Genomic DNA, 22,207 nt, shown 5'->3' on the forward strand with positions numbered 1-22,207 from the left:
ATTACTCACTTGTTTTAAATCCTGATAATAATTAACAACCTTAATGTTGTTAAAATGCATATTTGCGAAAAAAAAAAAAACTGAACCAGTATAAAGTCAGTGGCATGATTACTTTTTTCTTTTTATTGGCAGCATTGATGATTTGGTGCTCAAGTTCCTATGCTTGCTAGTCAGTCTTCTCTGCTACTTAAGCCATACCCCAGCCCATTTTATTGCTTTCATTAGTTTTCAAATAGGGCCTTTAATTTTTGCCTGAAGTTAGTCTTCGACTATAATATATATATATATATATATATATATATATATACACACATATAATTTTAATTTTTTTTTTTTTGCCAGTCCTGGTCTTGAGTTCAGGACCTGAGCATTATCCTTGGGTTTTTCTCAAGGCTAGAACCCTACCACTTTGAGTCACAGCACCATTTCTGGCATTTTTCTATGTATGTGGTACCGAGGAATTGAACCCAGGTCCTTGTGCATGCTAGGCAAACACTCTACCACTAGGCCAAACTCCCAGCCCAACCCTTTGACTATAATCTTATTTATGCTTTGTGATATAGCTAAGAGTATTGATATATTCTACTACTATGTTTAGCTTTTTTGTTGAGATGGAGTCACATTACTTTTTTGCCTGAACTAGCCTTGATCCATGATCCATGATCCTCCTGGCTTCCACCTTCCATAATTACTGTAAATTTATCTATCTTAGGCAGTCTATGTTTATCATCTTTAGATACTATTATTTGCTTGTTGTATTTTTCCTGACTTGTGTGAGACCTTTTAAATAATTACTTTTTTTTTTTTTTTTTTTTTAAGCAGTCCTGGGTTGGAACTCAGAGCCTGGGCACTGTCCTTGGACACTTTTCTAGGGCTTGCTGCTTGAGCCACAGCACCACTTCTGGCTCTTTCTGTGTATGTGGTACCAAGGAATTGAACCAGGGCTTCATGTATGCTAGACAAGCACGCTAACACTAGGCTATGCTCCCTGCCCTAGTTTTTTTGTTGTTGTTTTGTTTTTTAGATTAAGCAACCTAGAAAAAAATCTTTGTAGTTTGTTAGCCCAATTAAAATCTCCTTAACTACTGGGAAACTAAATTTGTTTCTTTCTCTCACTTGGATAATTAAACAACCTGGTATAGATTTTGTCATCCTCAGGAAACAAAATGAAACTTGTTGCATGTGAAAACCTTTTGTTATTCTATGTTAAATTGGTTACCTCCCTGCCACTCCTACCACACAGCAATAGTACTCTACCACATAAGCTGTGCCATAGCTCTCATATCCTTTATAAAATGTAAAGGGCATAGACATTCAGTTCTTTGAATAAAATATGTACACTTAATTTGACTGACTCTCAGCTTTCCTTTTTTTGTTTTTCTTTTTTTTAAATTTTTTTTGTGGGCCATGGGGCTTGAACTTGGCCTGTGCCCTGTCCCTGAGCTCTTCAGCTCAAGGCTCCTGCCCTACCCCTGGACCTGGGAGTTGTCCCTGGGCTCTTAAGCTCAAGGCTATAACCCTAACCTTGAGCCAAATCCCACTCCCGTTTTCTAGAGGAACTCTAATTGCAGATAAGAGTTTCAGGTGCTTTGTGCCTAGGCTAGCTTTGAACCTTGATTCTCAGATCTCAGCCTCCGGAGTAAGCTTAGGATTACAGGTAGGAGCCACCAGGGCTGGCTTTTAGCTAGGTGTTTTCAGTAAATATAACCTTTGTCTAACCCAAGAAATGACTATTTAGGGTGTGGCTGAAGTAGCTTGAGTACCTGCCTAGTAATTGAAGGTCTGAGTTCAAATCCCAATACTGCCAAAAACATAAAAATAATTATAGAAATTGTGTTTGTATCTACATGTGCATGTGTGTGTGTGTTCATGTGTGCCTATGCATGAGTAATACTTATCTAGTAATTTAGTCCTGTTTTGGTTTCTGTTTGAGACAGACAGTCTTGCTATGTAACACAGCCCTACCCCCCAGCTGACCTGACTTGGGCAGTCTCTATTTGTGTCACAGTTCACCACAGGAGCCCAGAATTTTGCATAAATGTTATTTATTGTTTCATGTGTTCTTTTGTTGTATGTGTAAAGACTGTTGAGGACATAAAATTAACTCCCAACGTTAAATGAATTGCTCAGTGTCACTACTGAGCAATCCAATCATACTGTTGCAGCATGGTTCAATCCAAAATCCAAAATCCTGGCTAGTTAGCTCAGTTAGTTAAAGCATGGTGCTAAATCCAAATACTATTTCTATTCAAAAGGAATAAATTAAGACCTTTTTTTTGGGATGAAGGGGGTATTCAGTTGTGGGGCCTGAGCTCTGGGCCTGGATGCAGTCCCTGAGCTCTTTAGCCCAAGGCTAGCACTCTTACCATTCTACTTCCGAGTACCAGTTACCTTGCCAAATACTTTATATGTAATTATTAAATCATGCAACCTTATGAGCTAGGTGCTATTATTACTGGGGAGATTAAAATGTTAGCTAACTTTGGGAATGGTTAAGTAGCTTTCTTAAGACCATACTTAAATGATAAAGCTAGAATATGAGTTTAGAACCTATGAACAATATGGACTTCTAAGAAATTTTACATAGCATTATTGTAAAAACCTTTTTAATATATAAAAATGACTACCAGCAAATCTTAAACAGGTTTAATGATATAGTAAGGCAATGCATTAAAAGCATACTATACTGGTACTTACATAATTTTTTTTCTTTCTCCAGAATATTGTTTCAGAACTATGTTACAATGTCCGTATGCCGGATTTGGATAAGTGGGAAGAAATTAAAAAACTGAAAGCATCTCTTTGGGCCTTGGTTTGTAATAAACACTTCCGTAAGATCTTCGCAATTTTTAGAATATTTTTTTATTTGTATCTTTTAATATTAAATAAATAAAAAATAATTTTTGGAACTTGTTCTTAGGTTAATATTCTAAGACTCAAGATTGTTCCTGCCAACTCAAATGCTTTTTTATGCTAAAGAAATAGATAATTACTGTTGGTGTTTATGGCATTCATTTTCTTGCTGAAACAAATAAGAACATTAACTTCTAACATTTGAGAATTTGTTTGTTTGCTTTTTGGTGCTCGTCCTGGGGCTTGAACACAGGGCCTGGGTTCTGTACCTGTACTTTTTTTGCTCAAGACTAGTATTCTAACACTTGAGCCACAGCTCCACTTCTGTCATTTTTAGTGGTTAATTAGAGCTGAGAGTCTCACAGACTTTACCTACACAAGTTGGCTTTAAACTTCAATCCTCAGATCTCAGCCTTCTGAGTAGCTAGGATTATAGACATGATGTATCAGGTACCGGTCCTCAAGATTTTTCTTTTTTTTTTAATATATTTTTTATTGTAATTAATAAAAGGGTTACATGATATTTGCCAGATAGAAGGTGCATTAATTCACATACATTGATACCCTTTCACATGTCTTGGTACCCATTACCCTCCCCCTACCCCCCAAGATTTTTCTTTTGTAGATGGGTTTAAATTTCACTCTTGGTAGATTTTCAGATCTCTTAAGGGCTCTTCTTGTAGTTATGACATGTATGTTCTTCTTTCAGGGAAACATTGGCTCATCCAATTGGGGTCTCAATTTGCTACAGGAAGAAAATGTGATTCCAGATATACTAAAACTGGCAAAACAATGTGAAGTTCTTTCAATCAGAGGGTATGTCATTTACCCTAGAAATACTTTTAATGTGCAAATTATTATTATTAGTAGTAGTAGTAGTAATATTGTGTGATTCTAACTCTTAACTCACTACAAATTCTAAGGATGAACGATTTTTAAATATATTAATGCTTATTTCTGCCTTTTTTTTTTGGTAGGGGTACTAGGTCTTGAACTCAAGGTCCTGAACACTTTGTATTCGTATTGGAGCATGATACCCTTGAGATATGCCTCTGACTATGTTTGTTACTGGTTATTTTTAGAATAGGGTCTTATTCCACTGCCTGAGTTGCCATTCGCCTACGTTAGGCTTCCTGTCACTTCTAGGATCACAGGAGCTTGCAAGCGTGTCCAGCTGTAGAGGTAGAGTCCTGTGGACATTTTCTGCTCTGAGCTGGCCTGCAACCAAATCTTCCCAAGTTTGGCATAGCAGATTCATGCCACTGCTCCCAACTAAGGATTGAGAAGGGAATCTCACACTTTCACCTAGGCCCGCTTCAAGCTGTAACTCCTATTTTTAGCCTTTCAAGCAGCTAGGACTATAGATGTCAGCCACCAGCATCCAACCATCATCTTGTTTTTATTATTATATAGAAGTTAATATTTCAGCTATTAGTTCAGTAATTGAATCCATGTATTCCAGATTTATCCCCTTCCTTCCTTCCTTCCGTCTCCCCCTCCTTTTTTTTTTTTTTTTAACCAGTCCTGGGCTTGAGCTCAGGGCCTGAGCATTGTCCTTGGACTTTCTCAAGGCTTGAGCCTCAGCACCACTTCTGTCTTTTTTTCTATGTATGCGGTACCAAGAAATTGAACCGGGGTCTTCATGCATGCCAGGAAAGCCAAGCACTCTACCACTAGGCCAAACTCCTGGCCCCCTTTATTTTTTTTCTTCTTCAATTTTTTGGCCAGGGGCTTGGACTTTGGGCGCTGCTCTGAGCTCCTTTTACTCAAGGCTAACACTCTTACCATTTGAACCACAGCACCACTTGTGGTAGAAATAGAGTATCATAAACTTTTCTGCCTAGGCTGGCTTTGAACTGCAATCCTCAGATCTCATCCTCCTGAGTAGCTAGGATTACAGGTGTGAGCCACTGGTGCACGGCAAAAAGCTAATATTTTCATGAAATTATATCATATTAATTTTGTGGTAATTATTATTTTATTAGAACAATTTGTATGATTTTTGTTGTTGTAGTTTATTCCTAACTGGAATTACTTTTTTACAAATTAAATACTTTTAATGACTTTATAAAATAGTCAAGTTATATATAGATTATAGAGAGAGATTACTTTAAGAAATCTAATCTTGTAATTACTAAACTTATTGTTTATATACAGGACCTGTGTATATGTACTTGGACTCATAGCTAAAACCAAACAAGGCTGTGATATTTTAAAATGCCACAACTGGGATGCTGTGAGACATAGTCGCAGACATCTCTGGCCAGTGGTTCCAGATGATGTGGACCAACTCTGTAATGAACTCTCATCCATCCCCAGCACTCTGAGTTTGAATTCAGAGTCAACCAGCTCTAGACATAATAGTGAAAGTGAATCGGCACCATCAAGTGAGTATTGGGATAGGTTCATATAGTTAGCCATTGTTGGCAGGTATATTTTTACTTCAGAACCTATTTGTTGTATTTCTCATGTACATGGATATATACTTTCATTTATATATATATTATCCCTTAGTAAGTCTAAGTACTGATTTGGCAGTAATAGCTTCTTAAAAGATGCATGTCTTCACAACACCCAAGTGTAGCTACCATATAGTATTCTCACCTCATGTTTTCCAAAAGAGATCTAACAAGTATTTATTTTCTTCATTTACATAATATTTGTACTCATTTTTAGATATGGAGATTGTTGAACAAAAATATATTTTCTAAGAGATTATTTATATCTTCAGTTTTAAGTATAACAATGATTAATTGATTGATTGATTTATTGCTGGTCCTGGAGCTTGAACTCAGGGCATGGGTGGTATTCTTGAACTTCTCTTCCTTAAGGCTAGCACCTAGCCACTTGAGCCACAGCAACACTTTAGGCTTTTTGGTGGTTAATTGAAGATAAGAATCTCACAAACTTTTCACTGTGGTCCTCAGATCTCAGTCTCCTGAGTAGCTAGGATTATAAACCTGAGCCATAGACACCTGGCTAGCAATCAGTTTTAAAGTAGTGGAGTAATGGGAAGTGTAAGCCAGTGGGAGAGCTTGTATCTGTTATGTGTAAGAACCTAGGCTCAATTTCCAACATCAGAGAAGTAAAATACTAGAATCTTGAAACATAGTAAGTATATCATAAACAAATTATACGTAAAATAGTTTATGATTACATGCACTGTGCTAAGGTATTGTCAGATATACGGAGTTTAAAACCTGATTCTTTTTTTTTTTTTTTTTGCCAGTCCTGGGCTTGGGCTCAGGGCCTGAGCACTGTCCTTGGACTTTCTCAAGGCTAGCACTCTACCACTTGAGCCTCAGCACCACTTCCGGCTTTTTGCTATGTATATGGTACCGAGGAATCGAACCCGGGTCTTCAAGCATGCTAGGCAAGCACTCTACCACTAGGCCAAACTCCCGGCCCAAAACCTGATTCTTTAAAAAAAACAAAACAACAACAACAAAAAAAACTGGTTCTTTAAGACCATAATACAAACTGGTTGGAACACTTACATAATACTGGAATGAGAACCTGGAGTTCAGTGTTAGCCTGGAGTAGTGAGACACTGTCTCAAAAAAAAAAAAAAAATCGAAGTAGACTGTGCAAATATATCTAACATGTCAAACAAATCTCAGCAAATCTAAGAAGCTTTGAATTATGAAACACTACATATTAAAAGTACTGCATACCCCTGGTGACAAAATACACTTTAACCGGTCTTTAGAGTGATTCAGAATGACAAAGCACGTCACAGAACTGACAAACACATTGCAATATGAAAATTCATTTTGAATTTTGCTTTGCTTTCTTTTGAAATATGTTAAGTATTTATAATTATTTAACATGGAAGGTAAAAAGTGCATAAAATACTACACAGGTCATTAGACTATTAATCTTTCCAGTCTGTATGCACCGAGTAGACAAGATTTTAGCTAAATATAAATGTCTAGCTATAATTCAGTTCTTACTGCTTTTATGACATAAATAATCTACCAAGAGTTTGTAATCAACTAAGTGAGTATATATATACTCAAGTCTCCTTTTTCTTTTAAATTCACTCTGAATATTTGGAAAATTAAAAGCAGTTATATAAACTATACCACATATATAAACCATACCATACTGAGTCTTATAGTATTTCTTTGGAAGTAACAGGAGATCTCCTAGTGTCATAATCTTAACCTTTATTCATATCTAGTCTCTAGATTCCAAGGGAACATTTTTATGTACCCTTTAGCTTTTAATTCCCACCCCCCCCCCGATGACTTTTTAAACGCATTTTTTTTTGTAAAATTTTTTCCCTGAAATGGGATGCCATTAATAGTTGTTATGAATTCTTCATGTGCTTTAACTAATAGACCCTTCTGTCATAGGTATGTTTATAATGGAAGATGACCGATTCGGCAGCAGCTCTACTAGTACATTTTTCCTTGACATCAATGAAGATGCAGAGCCAGCGTTTTTTGACCGACCTGGATCCCTAAAGGATAAAAATTCATTTCCTTTTTTCAATTCTAGTAAGCTTGTGAAGAATCGGATCTTAAACTCACTTACTTTGCCTAATAAAAAGCATCGTAGTAGCAGTGATCCAAAAGGAGGAAAGCTGTCATCTGAAAGTAAGACAAGCAACAGACGGATTAGAACACTTACGGAACCCAGTGTTGACTTCAATCACAGTGATGATTTCACACCTATCTCCACAGTACAGAAAACGTTGCAACTAGAAACTTCATTTGTTGGGAATAAGCACACTGAAGACACTGGTAGTACTCCGAGCATTGGAGAGAATGACTTAAAATTCAACAAGAGCTTTGGTGCAGAGAATCACAGAGAAAACACAAGCCGAGAAAGGCTAGTTGTAGAAAGTTCAACAAGCTCACATATGAAGATACGTAGCCAAAGTTTTAATACAGATACTACAACAAGCGGCATAAGTTCAATGAGTTCAAGTCCTTCTCGAGAGACAGTAGGTGTAGATGGAACAACTATGGATACAGACTGTGGAAGTATGAGTACTGTGGTAAGTACTAAAACTGTTAAGACAAGCCAGTACTTGACACCACAGTCTAACCATCTGTCTCTCTCCAAATCAAACTCCGTGTCCCTGGTACCTCCAGGTTCTTCTCATACACTTCCCAGAAGAGCACAGTCCCTTAAGGCACCCTCTATTGCTACGATTAAAAGTCTAGCAGATTGTAATTTTAGTTATACAAGTTCTAGAGATGCCTTTGGCTATGCTACATTGAAAAGATTACAGCAGCAGAGAATGCATCCATCTTTATCTCACTCGGAAGCATTGGCATCTCCCGCAAAAGACGTGCTGTTTACTGATACCATCACCATGAAGGCCAGCAGCTTTGAGTCCAGATTAACACCGAGCAGGTGAGCAAAAACATTTAAAAATGAACAATAATCATTGCGTTTTCACAGACTTAAATGTAATCGTAAGTCAGGTTTGACACTGCATAAGAACTGACCTAGAACTGGGGAGCATGGCTCGGGATAGAGCATCTGCCTAACAAACCCATTAGTCCCTACGTTCACACTCCAGTAGTGCCAAAACAATAAAATAAGAACTGACCTAATATAATTGCTTACTATAGTAGCCTATTAGCTCCTTGTTACCCGATATGATTTGAAATGGATTCTTGCAGCTGCGAGGGGGGAAAATAAAACTCCATTAGACCTTAAAAATAAACACTTGCTTTTCAAGGACACATAAGTCACAAAGCTTTTTTTTTATTTATTTCTCGCTTCTGCAAGGATCGATTTTAAAAAGAAGCATGTCGGGGGGATCAGGAGCTTAAGACCTACAATAACAAACAACCTTTTCAGGTAGGTCAATTTAAGACTCCAAAAGTTGACCTCTTTTTATTTTTTTAATAACTGAAATCTTCAGTTAAATTATTTTAGCTTTCACTACATAAAATTAACCAGGGGCCTATAAACACTGAGTGAATTAACTATTTGGTCCTCAGGACTCAGCAGAGACCTCTAAACCATACTTACATTTTATCAAACTGTTCAGAGAGAACAGTTTCAGTTTTACCTTTAAGAGAAATACAGTGTAAGTCCAAACATCAATGGCTCACACCTGTAATCCTAGCTTCTTGGGAAGATGAGATCAGGATTGTGGTTCAAAGCTGGCAGGAAAGTCTGTGAGACTCTTGATCTGTCCAGTTAACCACTGAAATGCCAAAAGATGAGATGTAGCTCAGACCCTGAGTTCAAGCCTGACACACACATGCACACACACACATGCACGCACGCACACACACGCGCGCTCTCTCTCTCTCTCTCTCTCTCTCTCTCTCTCTCTCTCTCTCTCTCTCTCACACACACACACACACACACACACACACACACACACACACACATTCAGTATTGTTTGTTGTTAGGACAAATGCTTCAGAAAAACTTCCCTCAGTTTTTAAGCTACTTGTTTTTGTTTAAATGTATTATATGTTAAATATTTGCAATAATGTCTAGCTCATAGTACTCTATAAAAACTAGTATTAGCTGGGTATTGGTGCTTCACACCTGTAATTCTAGTTACTCAGGAGGCTGAGATCTTTATGTAGCAATCCAAAGCCAGCCCAGGCAGGAAAATCTGTGAGATTGATTCTTAACTTCCAAGCAAGAAGTAGAGCTGTGGCTCAGATGATGGAACACCAGTTTTTTGTTTTTTGTTTTTTTCTTTTGTGGGTCATGGGGGCTTGAACTTTGGGCCAAGGTGCTGTCCCTGCACTCTTCAGCTCAAGGCTACCACCCTACCCTTCGGCCTGGGTGCTGTCCCTGAGCTCTTTAGCTCAAGGCTATTGCCCTACCCTTGAGCCACAGCACTACTTCACATTTTCTAGAGATTAATTGGCGATAAGAGTCTCAGGCTTTGTAGTGCTGGGGCTCGCTTTGAATCTTGATCCTCAGATCTCAGCCTCCTGAGTAGTTAAGATTATAGGCATGAGCCACTGCTCCCTCCCAGCTCCAGAACACCAGCTCTGAGCAGAAAAGACACAATCCCCAGGCCCAGCCCCATTACTGGCACACATACTTGTACATAATTGTTACTCTTGTTATCGTTGTTAGTAAAAGTCATCTGTCTCTTGCATGCAATTCATATTATGAAGCAGTCTTATTTGAATAATGATACATTCGTTGAGGGGAGGTACTGACATCAGATACTGAATTTTATCTTGTCTTGTAGAATTTAATAAATGATGGTTTAATGCATGACCTACCTAGAACTCCCTGGCCTTGACTCCCTCTCCAATCCAGAGCAAAGGCAACATCCTGAGTTATAAATCTATGCAGTATACCTCATGAATTTGCCATTTGGGGACTATTTATATATAGCTCATGTAATAGAAATTAGGTAGGGGGCCAGTGCTGATACTAGTACTTTTTAAGTAGAAAAAGGCATCCCTTTTTATGACAGGAAAAGAACACAGTACATAGACTTGATGTAAATGGAGCTATATTGATTACCTTCCTTTCCAATTTCAATCTAGTATTTCCCCCCAGTCTAATAATTCTAGAAGAGATTTATCAAATCAGTGAAATGTAATAGTAACAGTAATCACTGACCTCTTTTTACAAAATTCAGAAATTTCTGTCAAGTAGGAAATTAGGAATTATTTTGCTATGGTAATTGTAATAGCTATTACTTATGTGTTTTGTGAAATAATTCATTGATTTGGTATCACGGTAATTAAAGAAATTTTAACACACCTGCTTTCCCAAATAGTAATATTAATAGAAATATGAAACTGAATAGTTTTGTACCTATAAAGCAAATACCAAGTAAATGTTTTAGCCATATCTATTACATGACTTAATATGACAGTTGTGTATTTTATGGAAATATCAATATACAGTATTTGTTGTGGAATTGTTAGTGACAAGTGTTTTGTAAAAATAGTACCTCATGAAAAGGGTATCTCTTGTAATATTTATAAATGATGTCCTTTTATTCCCTGTTACATAATCGTATCTGATAAAATTTGTGTTGAAAATGAGGATGTTAAAAGAATTCATACTCAAAGAATAAATAATTGCTTTTTTTTCCTAACTGTAATAGACATATCTTGAGCTCTGTAATAGCAAGTCTAGTAGTTTCAAGTGACCAAAAAGATAGTCCTTCAATTATACCCCTTTTTCTAGGTTTCTATTTACAGATGTTGAAGTTTTCTAATTCCTGGACTTTTCTCCTTTACCCTGGGATATCTTAACAATAGGGTTTTTTTTGTTGTTGTTGTTTTGTTTTTTTTTTTTTTTTTTTGTAACATTCAACATTTTGTATGTTGCTATAGCAGCTAATATTTCAAAGTGTGCATATAATCCCAGTAAACAATTTGACTGTTTAGTATTTGGTTAGCTACTTTTTAAAAGGTAGGAATAGAAATCACCTTTTAAGTATAATTAATATTACATATCAAAAGACTTAATGTGATTTTCTGTGGCTTTATAGGTTTATGAAAGCTTTAAGTTATGCATCATTAGATAAAGAAGATTTATTAAGTCCTATAAATCAAAGTACTCTCCAGCGATCCTCCTCGGTTAGATCCATGGTGTCCAGTGCTACATATGGTGGCTCAGATGACTACATCGGCCTTGCCCTTCCAGTAGATATCAATGACATATTTCAGGTATATAGCGCAAATTTCATTATTTTCTTCTGATTGTGTTTTTTCGTAACTGTATTGGAAATTATACCTTAGAGCAAAAGCAAATTATGGGGAAGATAATTTTAAGGCAATTTTGTCTAAAGAAATTTTAAGATGAAAATTTGCCTTTTCAATTATACTCTTTAGTCATTTCTTATAGATTCTTAACATTAATACATCAAGGTCAGCCAGGCGTGGTGGCTCATGCCTGTAATCCTAGCTATTCAGGAGGCTGAGCATCTGAGGATCAAGGTTCAAAGCCAGCCAGGGCACAGAAGACTGAGACTCTTATCTCCAATTAGAGTTTCTGTAGAAAACTGGAAGTGGGGCTTGGCTCAGTAGCCTTAAGCTGAAAAGCCTGAGGGACCATACCCAGGCTGAGTTCAAGCTCCATGACCCACAAGAAAAAAGAAAAAAAAAACCTCAAGGCTCTAGAACATCAACCTTTCTTTTATACTAAATTGGCCTCTTGTTTGATGTTAATTCTCAGTGAAAAAAAAAATATTTACTGACCTTGTTTTTCCATCTTTGGTCCTCTCTTTCCATCCAGAGCAATCGTATCTGATGTCCAATTATATAAACTGATCCTAACCCTGGAGATACCTACAAATGTTTACATGGTATTTTAGTACTGATAAATGGACATTTGCTCAAAGGGCTAAATTCTTCCCCCCAATACTACAAGCTTGTTGACAAGCACTGTACCACTTGGCGCTGTGTCTCTATCCTTTTACTTTGATTTTGAGAGAGGACCTCACTTACTGCTTTTGCCTGGCTAGTTGTACGTTTCAGTCTTCCTCCCCCTCCTGAGTAGCTGAGGTTTCAAGCATATACCATCATCTCAATGTCAATAGCATTTTAAATTTAATAAAACACCTGTTCTGAAAAAATCTAGTTAGCTCACTAAAAATATGCTAAAGGTTATTCTTTTGTCTTGTTTGGGCAATCTTTCCTTCTCTAATAAACTTTTCGTTGTACATTCATAATAATACACAGCAAGTAAATTTTAATTATATTTCACTTAATTTTCTTAATATTCACAAAGTAGACTTTTTATACCAATACTAATGATTCATATCTATTTTAGGTAAAGGATATTCCTTATTTTCAAACAAAAAACCTACCTCCACGTGATGATCCAGGTACAAGAGTGTTTGCCCATGATTCAGCAGGTAATAAATGCATGTTCTTCATTGTTAGGAGACTACTTATTAAATTGAAAGCGAAAAGTTCTTATTTATAGAATGACATTAAATGTTCAGGTATATATACTTTTGGGTCAATTAAAAAATATATACCAATGCTGTGTCGTGGTTCCAGTGGAGAGCACCTGTCTAGCAAGCACAAGGCCTTGATTTCAGACTTTGATACTGACAAAATATTAGACAAAGTAACCAAGACAAAATTAAACGCTTATTTGATTTCATTTATATTTGAGACAGGTTCTCAATATTAGGTCTGTAACTACAGGCTGTGCTATGGGCTTGTTTGTAACTCACAATTATTTTGCCTCAGCTGCCCAATCCTGGGCCTGTACCAACCAACAAATCTGGCATCCACGGCTGTTTTTTTGTTTTTGGTTTTCTTTTTTTCTTTTGGAGGGTGGAGACTGTTCATTTGTTTTTTGTTTTTTTAAAATAAGGACTTAAAAGTGTTAGTTCAACAAAGTACCTGGCTTTTCCATATTTTCTTTTTTAAAAGTGGCTCATGTAGTTCATGTTTTACACGAATCTTCATAAATTCAAGAAACATCTATTTAGGAGTCATAATTTTGATTTTAAAATTTTTATAGTTAGATCATTTCTTGTGTTCAGGCACTTCTGAGGATAATTGAGCTGATATACTACATTTTGTATTTAAAACATATTTAAAACTCATTAAAGGAAAATAAATAAATGTTCTGATTACAGAACATTTGTTATAATTTATAACAAATTTTTCCCAGTTAAAATCGCATGTTAAATTATAAAAAGAATTTAGATCTTGTCTAAGTTTCCTCCTTAAAATCTCCATGCAGTTTAAGGAACTTACAGAAGGTATTGTTGGTACTATCTCATCTGACTGTTTTATATTTTCTTACATATAGGTCTCCCATCTGGACCTGGAGGTCTTGTAAAAAACTCATTTCACTTGCTACGACAACAGATGAGTCTTACGGAAATAATGAATTCAATCCATTCAGATGCACCTCTATTTTTAGAAAGTACAGAAGATACTGGGCTACAGGAGCATACAGATGATAACTGTCTTTATTGTGTCTGTATTGAAATTCTGGGTTTCCAGCCCAGTAACCAACTAAGTGCAATATGTAGTCATTCAGGTCAGTGATTTTGTCCTTTGAGATGAAGCCACCTGCGTTTGAATCTGCTCCTGTCAGTCACAAGTCAGCTGTCAGCCTTCTTGATCATTCCTTCTTACTCCATACTTACTATTTCATAACTACTGAGCATCTCCCACCTAGAGTATTTTTGTATTTCAACCTTTTATAGGGATTTTCTCCAATCCATCCTTCATACTCTTGACCAACGTTTATCTATTTCTAAGTCTTTACTGACAGTTTATGTGCAGCACACAAGACTTTGTGGTTAACCTAATGGTGTTTTTCATCATGTTTTCTCTCCTATAATTGACACACCATTACTGACTGACTGACTAACTACTAGAATGTGCTTTCCCCACTGTCCTTTTCCTACCCTTTTCCCATCTTCACACAGAACCAAGTTCATTACACACATGCTCATGGTTTATCTGAAAGTCCACCTCACCCTGAGTGCCAAACACTTTATAGATTTTATATTTCTAATATCTACCTATGTAGTAGGCTCTCTGTATATATCTGAGAGCATATAATTGTATGGGTGTATATACACACATATCATGATTGACCTTTTTTTTTTTGGCCAGTCCTGTGCTTGAGCTCAGGGCCTGAGCACTGTCCTTGGACTTTCTCAAGGTTAGAACTCTACCACTTGAGCCTCAGCACCATTTCTGGCTTTTTTCTGTATATGTGGTACTGAGGAATCGAACCCCGGTCTTTGTGCATGCTAGGCAAGCACTCTACCTATTAGGCCAAACTCCCAGCCCCTGATTGACCTTTTTTTATATGAATCAATAACAGTTACACATAATCAGTTCCAAATTAACTCAAATGTACTTCAGGTGTTCTCAAATGTATATTCTTTCTTAATGAATTTTACATAGATAACCTAGTTTACAGGGAAACCTAGTGATGATTAGATTTCACTGGCTCTTCTAGATTGCTTCTTTCTAGTTCAGCGCTTCCCAGGTCATTGGCTTGTGCGTACTAGTGTGTTGCAGATAGCTTGAAGTTAAGCAGCTCCATCAGTCTTCTCCTGGACCCAGTGAAGCCTGAGTTGGATAGATCCTGTGACTAGGAACTTCACATTGTAAATTACCCTATCGGTCCTGACATGGTACAATTATTTCATTTTCCCTTATTTATAAGTTTTTTCTGAGACTGAGGACGTGTTAGATTTTTTTCACATAGTAGAAAAGACATTTTTAAACCATTTGGCTATATTATTTATTTTCTAGTTCCAATAAGTTCTTTTTCATTTACTTGTTCCATAGCTATATATGAAACACTAGTAAGCTTTGCTACACTAGTCTTTACTTAATTATGAAATATATGTGGGATTAGCCCTGAAATTACCCAGCCAAAGAACAATCACAGCTAGTCTTAAGCCATTTGTTGTGTGTCACAGGGAGTGATCTAGCAAGTATTACAAGGGTGGGGACTAATGAAACATTTGCCACAGTCTGAAACCCTTTCCTTGACAGAGCCACCTTCCACCCGAAGTTTGGTTTCTAGCAATGCCAACTATTAGATGGAGGAACATGGTCAGAACATCTTTTAATTTGGAAAGTGTAATGTACCCATTGATAATCATTTTGTAGCAGGGATACTAATTGAACTTTTAAATAAAGTCATGCACAAGTCAAATGTTAGCTTTTCAAAATTAACTATGATAACATTTCTGTTGGGTCCAATGTATGTATACTACCACATTTGCTGTACTATATACTTAACCAACTTATAATGAGAAATCTTTCAAATGTTTTGGATTACTTAGTATGAGACTTGACTAGGAAAAAATAGCCAAATATAAAATGTTATAGCCCCACAACTGACAAAAAAAGAAAAAAAATAGTAGCATCAGTTTGAAGGTCAAGATTATTAAGATGAAAACTATTGTGAGAGGAGCCAAAAGAGACAGTGATGGATTTCACATTCTGTTGGCTATAGGATTAAATGTTTCATTTAAAATTTATGTGAAAGACAAGTGTACATAAAGTCTATACAGATGATGATGTTGGGGAAAGATGAAGTGGAACCCTATTCTCGTTGCCCAAGTGCCCAAGTCATAAACTTTGTGGAGACCCCAGGAAATTAAAAAAAAAAGAAATCAGAGTAATGAACTTTGGGAGCAAAGACACTTAGGTTCAAAGCCAGCACATTCTTGCTAAGATGTTTCATCTTGTACAATCTGCCTAATGTTACTGAGCTATAATTTTATCTTTAGATTAAGTCCAGAGATAATCACACCATCTAGTATTAAGCCTATAGTAAATAGCAGTTTATCGTATGTTGTGAATAATTATTATATAATTATTCTACCCTAAATATGATTATCATATTCCTAAACAAAATATCCTTGTTCTCTTCCTTTTACATCTTTTACTACTCAATACAGTTGGTTGGTAACTAGGTTTATAAAATACAGAAATAGGTTTTGTTAGCTAAGTAAGGCCTGTAATTGTAGCTGCTCAGAAGACAGAGATCTGAGAATTGCAGTTCAGAGCCAGCCTAGGCAGAAAAATCCATGAAATTCTTTTTTTTTTTTTTTTGCCAGTCCTGGGCTCGAGCCTGGACACTGTCCTTGGACTTCTCTCAAGGCTAGAGCTCTGCCCCTTGAGCCTCAGCACCACTTCCAGCTTTTTTCCATGTATGTGGAACCAAACCTGGGTCTTTGTGCATGCTAGGCAGGTACTCTACCACTAGGCCAAACTTGAGGCCCCAAATCCATGAGATTCTTATCTTCAGTTAACCAGAAAACAGAAATGGAACTATTAATCAAGTAGTAGATCAGCAGCATAAGCAAGATAGCTAGCTAACCAAAAGCCTTTCTTATAAAAATGATTAATTTCTATAATTTCTGTGTTTAATCACTCAACATTTCTCATAAACTGTTTTGTGACATGACTTTCTAGTAAAAGAAAAAATAGCTTTTGATTTATTTTTTTTGAGTTGAACTAGATAGATGTTTGATAATTCATTTGGTTTTGCTTGCAAGTGCTTGTACTTTCATAGGGCCATTTAACTGAAATAAGCCTTATCTTGCACTACAGGGAATAAAGAATGCAGTCCAAGTATTTTGTTTAGGGTATAAGCTGTGCTAAACCTCTTTCATCCATTTATAATTTAAAGATAAAATAAGGCTAAGCTTCAGAGAGGAAACAGACAAAGCAAACTGGCATAAACCAGCAACCTTTTTAAGTAAACCCATTTAACTTAGGACTAAAATGCTTTATCCAAATTAACAGTAACCTGGAAATAAAATATCTCCAGTGAAGTGTGTCTAAACTTCATTGCATGGAATTTTTCTTAATAGAGGATGGAATTTAATAGTCTGAACCTGGTGTGCATTTTCCTTCAACTGAATAGGTGCACATCTCCACCAGTAAGAACAGTAGGTCAGCCCGCTGTTCCTTTCCCCTGTTCTCTTTATCCTGCTTTATCCTACTTCAGTCTCTGAGTTCACATACCTTTATCTCATTTAAAATGTTATTTGTGTGGCTTAATATGTTTCATGACTAATGTCCTGCATACAAAAAGCAAGAAGCTATTTCACGTCTTCAGAGGAGAGAATTTTTTTTTCGTCCTGCCGGTAATGGGGCTTGAACTGTGGGCCTGAGTGCCAGCCCTAAGCTTTTCAGTTCAAGGCTAATGCTCTACCATGTGAGCCACAGCATTGCCACTTCATTTTGTTATTTGGAGGTAAGAGTCTCCCAGACTTTTGTGTGCCTGGGCTGGCTTTGGCTTTGAACCATGATCCTCAGATCTCAGCCTCCTGAGTAGTTAAGATTATAGGCATGAACCACCAGTGCCCCCGAGAAAGAATTAATTCTGAACCTTGCTTACCTAGAGGAATGAAATTTGTTAACTGAAAAAAGTGTAATTTTACTGTTACTTGAACCAGGAAGGTTAGTTCATTAGCTAGGTCTAAAATAACATGGTTATTCATTGTTACTTAGGAAAATTACCTTAAAAAGTAGCTTTTAGGTATATCTTTAGTTCTAGAACCTTTCCTGGTGGTTTTATTTTGAAAAATAATGCATACTAATTGTTAAGTCTGCCTGGAAGAAATGACTTCTTCCCTTGGCTCTTGCTCCCTGCACCCCGGGAATCCCCACCCAGCACCTGTAACCCTGGCAACTGGCATGGCTGGGGGCAGTGGGAGGTCCCCACTGAGGTATTTCCCCATCCTCTGAGGTCATATCTATTTCCGCTGTGTCTGTTCCCCTCCCCCTATATAATCTCTCACTTCCCGCCCTAAGCCCTCTTGCTCGCCCAGGCTCCATCTTGGGTGGCAGGAGTCTGCTCTTTCCTCATGCAATAAACCCTCTTCTCCTGAACTGCGTGGAGTTTCCTTTCGGCTGACCTTACACTAATATATCTTACTTTTACATGTTTGGCAAACACATAATTTCTTTAATAACCAAAATGTTAAACTGCACTGAATTTAGAAATCTTCTTTTCCAAGGAACTGAAATATTTTCTGTTTAATATGATATAAGCAGTAATCTTAGCAAGTACTCAGATGACTGAAGGAATCTTACGTTGTAGAAACAAAAACAGGGGAAGATAAATACTTTTCATATTATGGGTATAAGAATACTGGACCTGCCTTTAATAAGGATTTGTTTCCTCTAGCTGAATGTGTATTTTCTTTGTGAAAATTATAAAGATTAATTTTCAGTGTTTCTTGAAGTACCAAGGAAAACCAATTATTTTCTGATATCCATTTGCTCCATGTAAAAATAAGTGCCCAGGAAAAAATTAAATCCTCAAACATTTGAAGTTAAACATTAGCTTACTTCAGAATGTTGTCCATGAGTAGCTTAACAGTGTGTAGTTGATATAATAAATAAAATTGTAAGGAATGAACTCTATAGAGGTAAAGTGTATTTCTCATATTGATATTTTTAAGGGAAAACTGAGGAAAGCATACTGTACAATGCTGCTAATATAACTCAAGATCAAGAAAGAGAAAATTAAGCCAAAGAAGTGAAGATACGTGCTTATGCAGGGGAGGGGCGGTGTTGGTAGATGCACATGTACACATAGTTAAATTTTAATGGCACTTTACTATAGAGAGGAATTTAGATGGGGTAGGAAGAATGAAAGAAAAGAGAACAAGATGTTTTCACTTTTAGCTCTCTCTATTCATTTGAATTTTTAATCGTATTCCTATAGTAATTTTGTTATTTAGGGAAATAAAGTCTTATTTATAAATTATCTTCAGAATTTAAGATTACCCTGTGTGAGCAATCAATATCTAAGTAATCTAGATTGCTTTGAAAATACCATTTTGAGAAGGAATTGTTGTAAATAGTTTTTTAGAGTTGAGAGCAAACAAGAATATAGTGGCTATAATTCTTTAAAAAACAAATGTCTTTGTTTCAGATCTTCAAGATATTCCATACTCTGATTGGTGTGAACAGCCTCTCCACAATCCCTTAGAAGTAGTTCCCTCTAAGTTTTCTGGGATTTCTGGATGCAGTGATGGAGTTTCTCAAGAAGGCTCAGCAAGCAGCACCAAGAGCACAGAATTGATACTAGGTAAGACTTAATTCTCAGCATAAATATTAGCTGGGTTTTAGTTGGTCTTTAGCTTGTTGGATTGTTTTGGGGGGTGGGCATTGTCACTTTTTTATAAATACTGAAAATTAAAGCTGTTTCAAAACTTTGGCAAGCCAGGGTATGAGTAGGTTTACATTTATAATTCCATCTCCTCAGGAGGCTTTGATCTGAGAATTGCACTTACAAGCCAGCCAGAGTAGACAAATCCAAGAGGCTCTTCGGTTAACCTGCAAAAGGCCAGAACAGAAGGTGTTGTTGAAGTGATAAAGTGCCAGCTGTGAGCATAAAAAGGTCCACTAGGAGCTCTAGGCTCCAAGTTCAAGTGCTAACATCACCACAAAGAAATTATATTAAGCTGAAACAAATTAAAGAAAACTGTAGCAAGTTTAGTTTTAGTGAAGCAGCTTAGCAACTGTTTTCTTTATGTCTTTATTACTATTATCTTTACATGGTTGTACAAAGGAGTTACCATTTAAGAAAGTAGTTTATGAATATTTCTTGGTCAGTGTCAATCCCTTTCTGCATTCTCAGCCACTCCTTCCCTTTTCTTAATTTTGTAGGACATGCATTAGATTCTTGTCTGATCGTCTACCCCTTTTTCAGTAGCAGATTCTTTTATATTGCACCTGTACCTGCATTTACTTGAATGGCATCCATCTTCTTTCATTAGAAAGTTTTGTTCCTAAGTTAGTGGCAGACCACATGCAACTGGTCTCAGTTTTTAAAGTAACTTTACACCAAAATCTTCTTTTCAGGTGTTAAAACAATTCCAGATGATACACCAATGTGCCGTATACTCCTTCGCAAAGAAGTTCTAAGATTAGTTGTTAATTTAAGTAGCTCAGTTTCCACCAAGTGTCATGAAACTGGGCTTCTAACGTGAGTAAACTTTGCATGAATGTCATTTGTTCTGCTTTGTAAGGTGAGAAAAGATTATTGAAATAGTTCAGAAGTTAGTTTACCAGCACCTCATACACATCTGTATGAGGATGAATTTTGTTACACTTTGTATTTATTTCACCAGTTTGAATACAAAAGTAAGAATGAGAATCTAGTTCTCATTCAGTAAGCCAGACTCTAAAATGTAGGCTATCTTTAAAACAGAACTGGGCTAGTGGCTCATACTTGTAAATCCTATTCAGGAGGCTGAGATCTGAGGTTCAAAGCCAATTCTGCCAGGAAAGTTGGTGAGACTCTTCTCTAACGACCAAAAAGCTGGAAATGGAGCTGTACCGCAAAATGGTCAAGTATAGACTTGAGTGAAAAGCTCAGGGACAATGTTGATGCACTGAGTTCAAGCCCCACGATCAGCACACACACAGAGGATAACTATCTAAAACAGTGCCACTGTGTTCATTTTTTTACATTTTAAAAAAAGTTAGGTTTTGTTATTAAAACGTACCTATCCCATGTTGCCATGTGAAGAATTTGAGGTAATTTCAAAATAATATCCTTTACATTCTCAATTTGTTTTTGACACAGTAATTATTGATGGCTGTAACGCTTGACATTTTTTTGTTGTTGCCAGTGCTGGGTCTTGAACTCAGGGCCTGGGTACTGTCCTTGAGCTTTAAGGATAGCATTTTACTGCTTGAGCCACAGCAGTGTATGTGGTACAAAGAAATCAAACCCAGAGCTTCGTGCATGCTAGGCAAGTACTCTGCCACTAGCTCACTCTCCCAGTCCAACACTTCACTTTTTTTTCTTTTCTTTGTTTTATTTTCTTCCTTTCTTCCGTCCTTTCTTTTCCTTTTTTTTTTTTTTTTTTTTTGGGTTGGCTGCTTTTGGGATTTGAACTCTGGGCCTGGGCACTGTCCCTGAGCTCTTCAGCTCAAAGCTACCAACCTATCCCTTGAGCCACTTCCATGTTTCTGGTAGTTAATAGGAGAGAAGAATCTCAGGTACTTTTGTACCGCTGGCTTCTGAACCACAATCCTCAGATCTCAGCCTCCTGAGTAGCTAGGATTGCAGCCACCAGCGCCCAGCTAACACTTGACTTTTTAAGAGAGTAAGTCCAAAGACTAAAAGTTTGAGAAAAAGCAGGCTTCAATTAAAAAAAAAATACTAGTTAATTGAATTTTTTTTCTAATTTCTCTTGAGTTTTATAGATTTTTTTTAGGTTACTGCAACCTGACAAAAGGAAATGTGGACAGTTAGTTAGCATCCGTATTTGCAGAATTTAGAGGAAATTCAGAAGAAATGCACTTGTAAGATTTCCTGTGGGACTTTTAAAGGCAATGCAGGTGTCATTACCTTTCTGCAGATTTCTGGGCAGAGAGCTCTATGTCCCCCACAATGGATAATCTGAGCTGCTTTCCAGCAAAAGTCATTTTTTGAAATATTAGAGGATAGGTTCAGATAGCTAAAGATATTATTAATAACCCTAGTCTGACTTTAAAAACAATACTGTTGTAAAACTTGATTTTGACAATACTTGAGTTTGTTATATGCTATGTAAATATGATTTCTTACACTATATTTTTTAACTTTATCAGAAGCATAAAGGTTTGGGTAACCTTAAAAAAATAAAATTGATATATTGGAAGAAAAATGGATGAATCATGGTTACAATTTGTATCATCCTATTGATTCTTCTTTCATTTTAGAATTAAGGAGAAGTATCCCCAAACATTTGATGACATATGCCTTTATTCTGAAGTTTCCCACTTGCTGTCACACTGCACATTTAGACTGCAATGTCGGAGGTTCATACAAGAATTATTTCAAGATGTACAGTTTTTACAAGTAAGGATTTGTATGTCTGAAAACTCCAGAATCATTCCGTGTTTGAATTAAGTTAAAAGAAAGATTATATTTACAT

At 36.6% G+C, this 22,207-nt stretch overlaps 1 protein-coding gene across 3 annotated transcripts in view; it reads left to right on the forward strand.

The window, feature by feature from the left end:
- Positions 1-22,207, forward strand: part of Rictor (RPTOR independent companion of MTOR complex 2) — an 85,662-nt gene that overhangs the window by 58,970 nt on the left and 4,485 nt on the right. For 2 of the 3 annotated variants that reach the window (XM_090332019.1, XM_090332021.1), the window contains 11 exons: positions 2,720-2,812; positions 3,563-3,669; positions 5,011-5,240; positions 7,212-8,220; positions 8,602-8,673; positions 11,306-11,483; positions 12,589-12,673; positions 13,588-13,821; positions 19,210-19,365; positions 20,142-20,265; positions 21,993-22,131. In XM_090332019.1, the coding sequence (XP_090188145.1) occupies positions 2,720-2,812; positions 3,563-3,669; positions 5,011-5,240; positions 7,212-8,220; positions 8,602-8,673; positions 11,306-11,483; positions 12,589-12,673; positions 13,588-13,821; positions 19,210-19,365; positions 20,142-20,265; positions 21,993-22,131 (2,427 nt within the window). The remainder of the gene's footprint in view (positions 1-2,719; positions 2,813-3,562; positions 3,670-5,010; positions 5,241-7,211; positions 8,221-8,601; positions 8,674-11,305; positions 11,484-12,588; positions 12,674-13,587; positions 13,822-19,209; positions 19,366-20,141; positions 20,266-21,992; positions 22,132-22,207) is intronic. The other variant, XM_090332020.1, reaches the window with a different exon arrangement.

The sequence above is a fragment of the Megascapheus bottae genome, chromosome 4 (assembly GCF_031878675.1).
Source record: "Megascapheus bottae isolate mThoBot1 chromosome 4, mThoBot2.hap1, whole genome shotgun sequence".
In the NCBI taxonomy this organism is placed as follows: domain Eukaryota; kingdom Metazoa; phylum Chordata; class Mammalia; order Rodentia; family Geomyidae; genus Megascapheus; species Megascapheus bottae.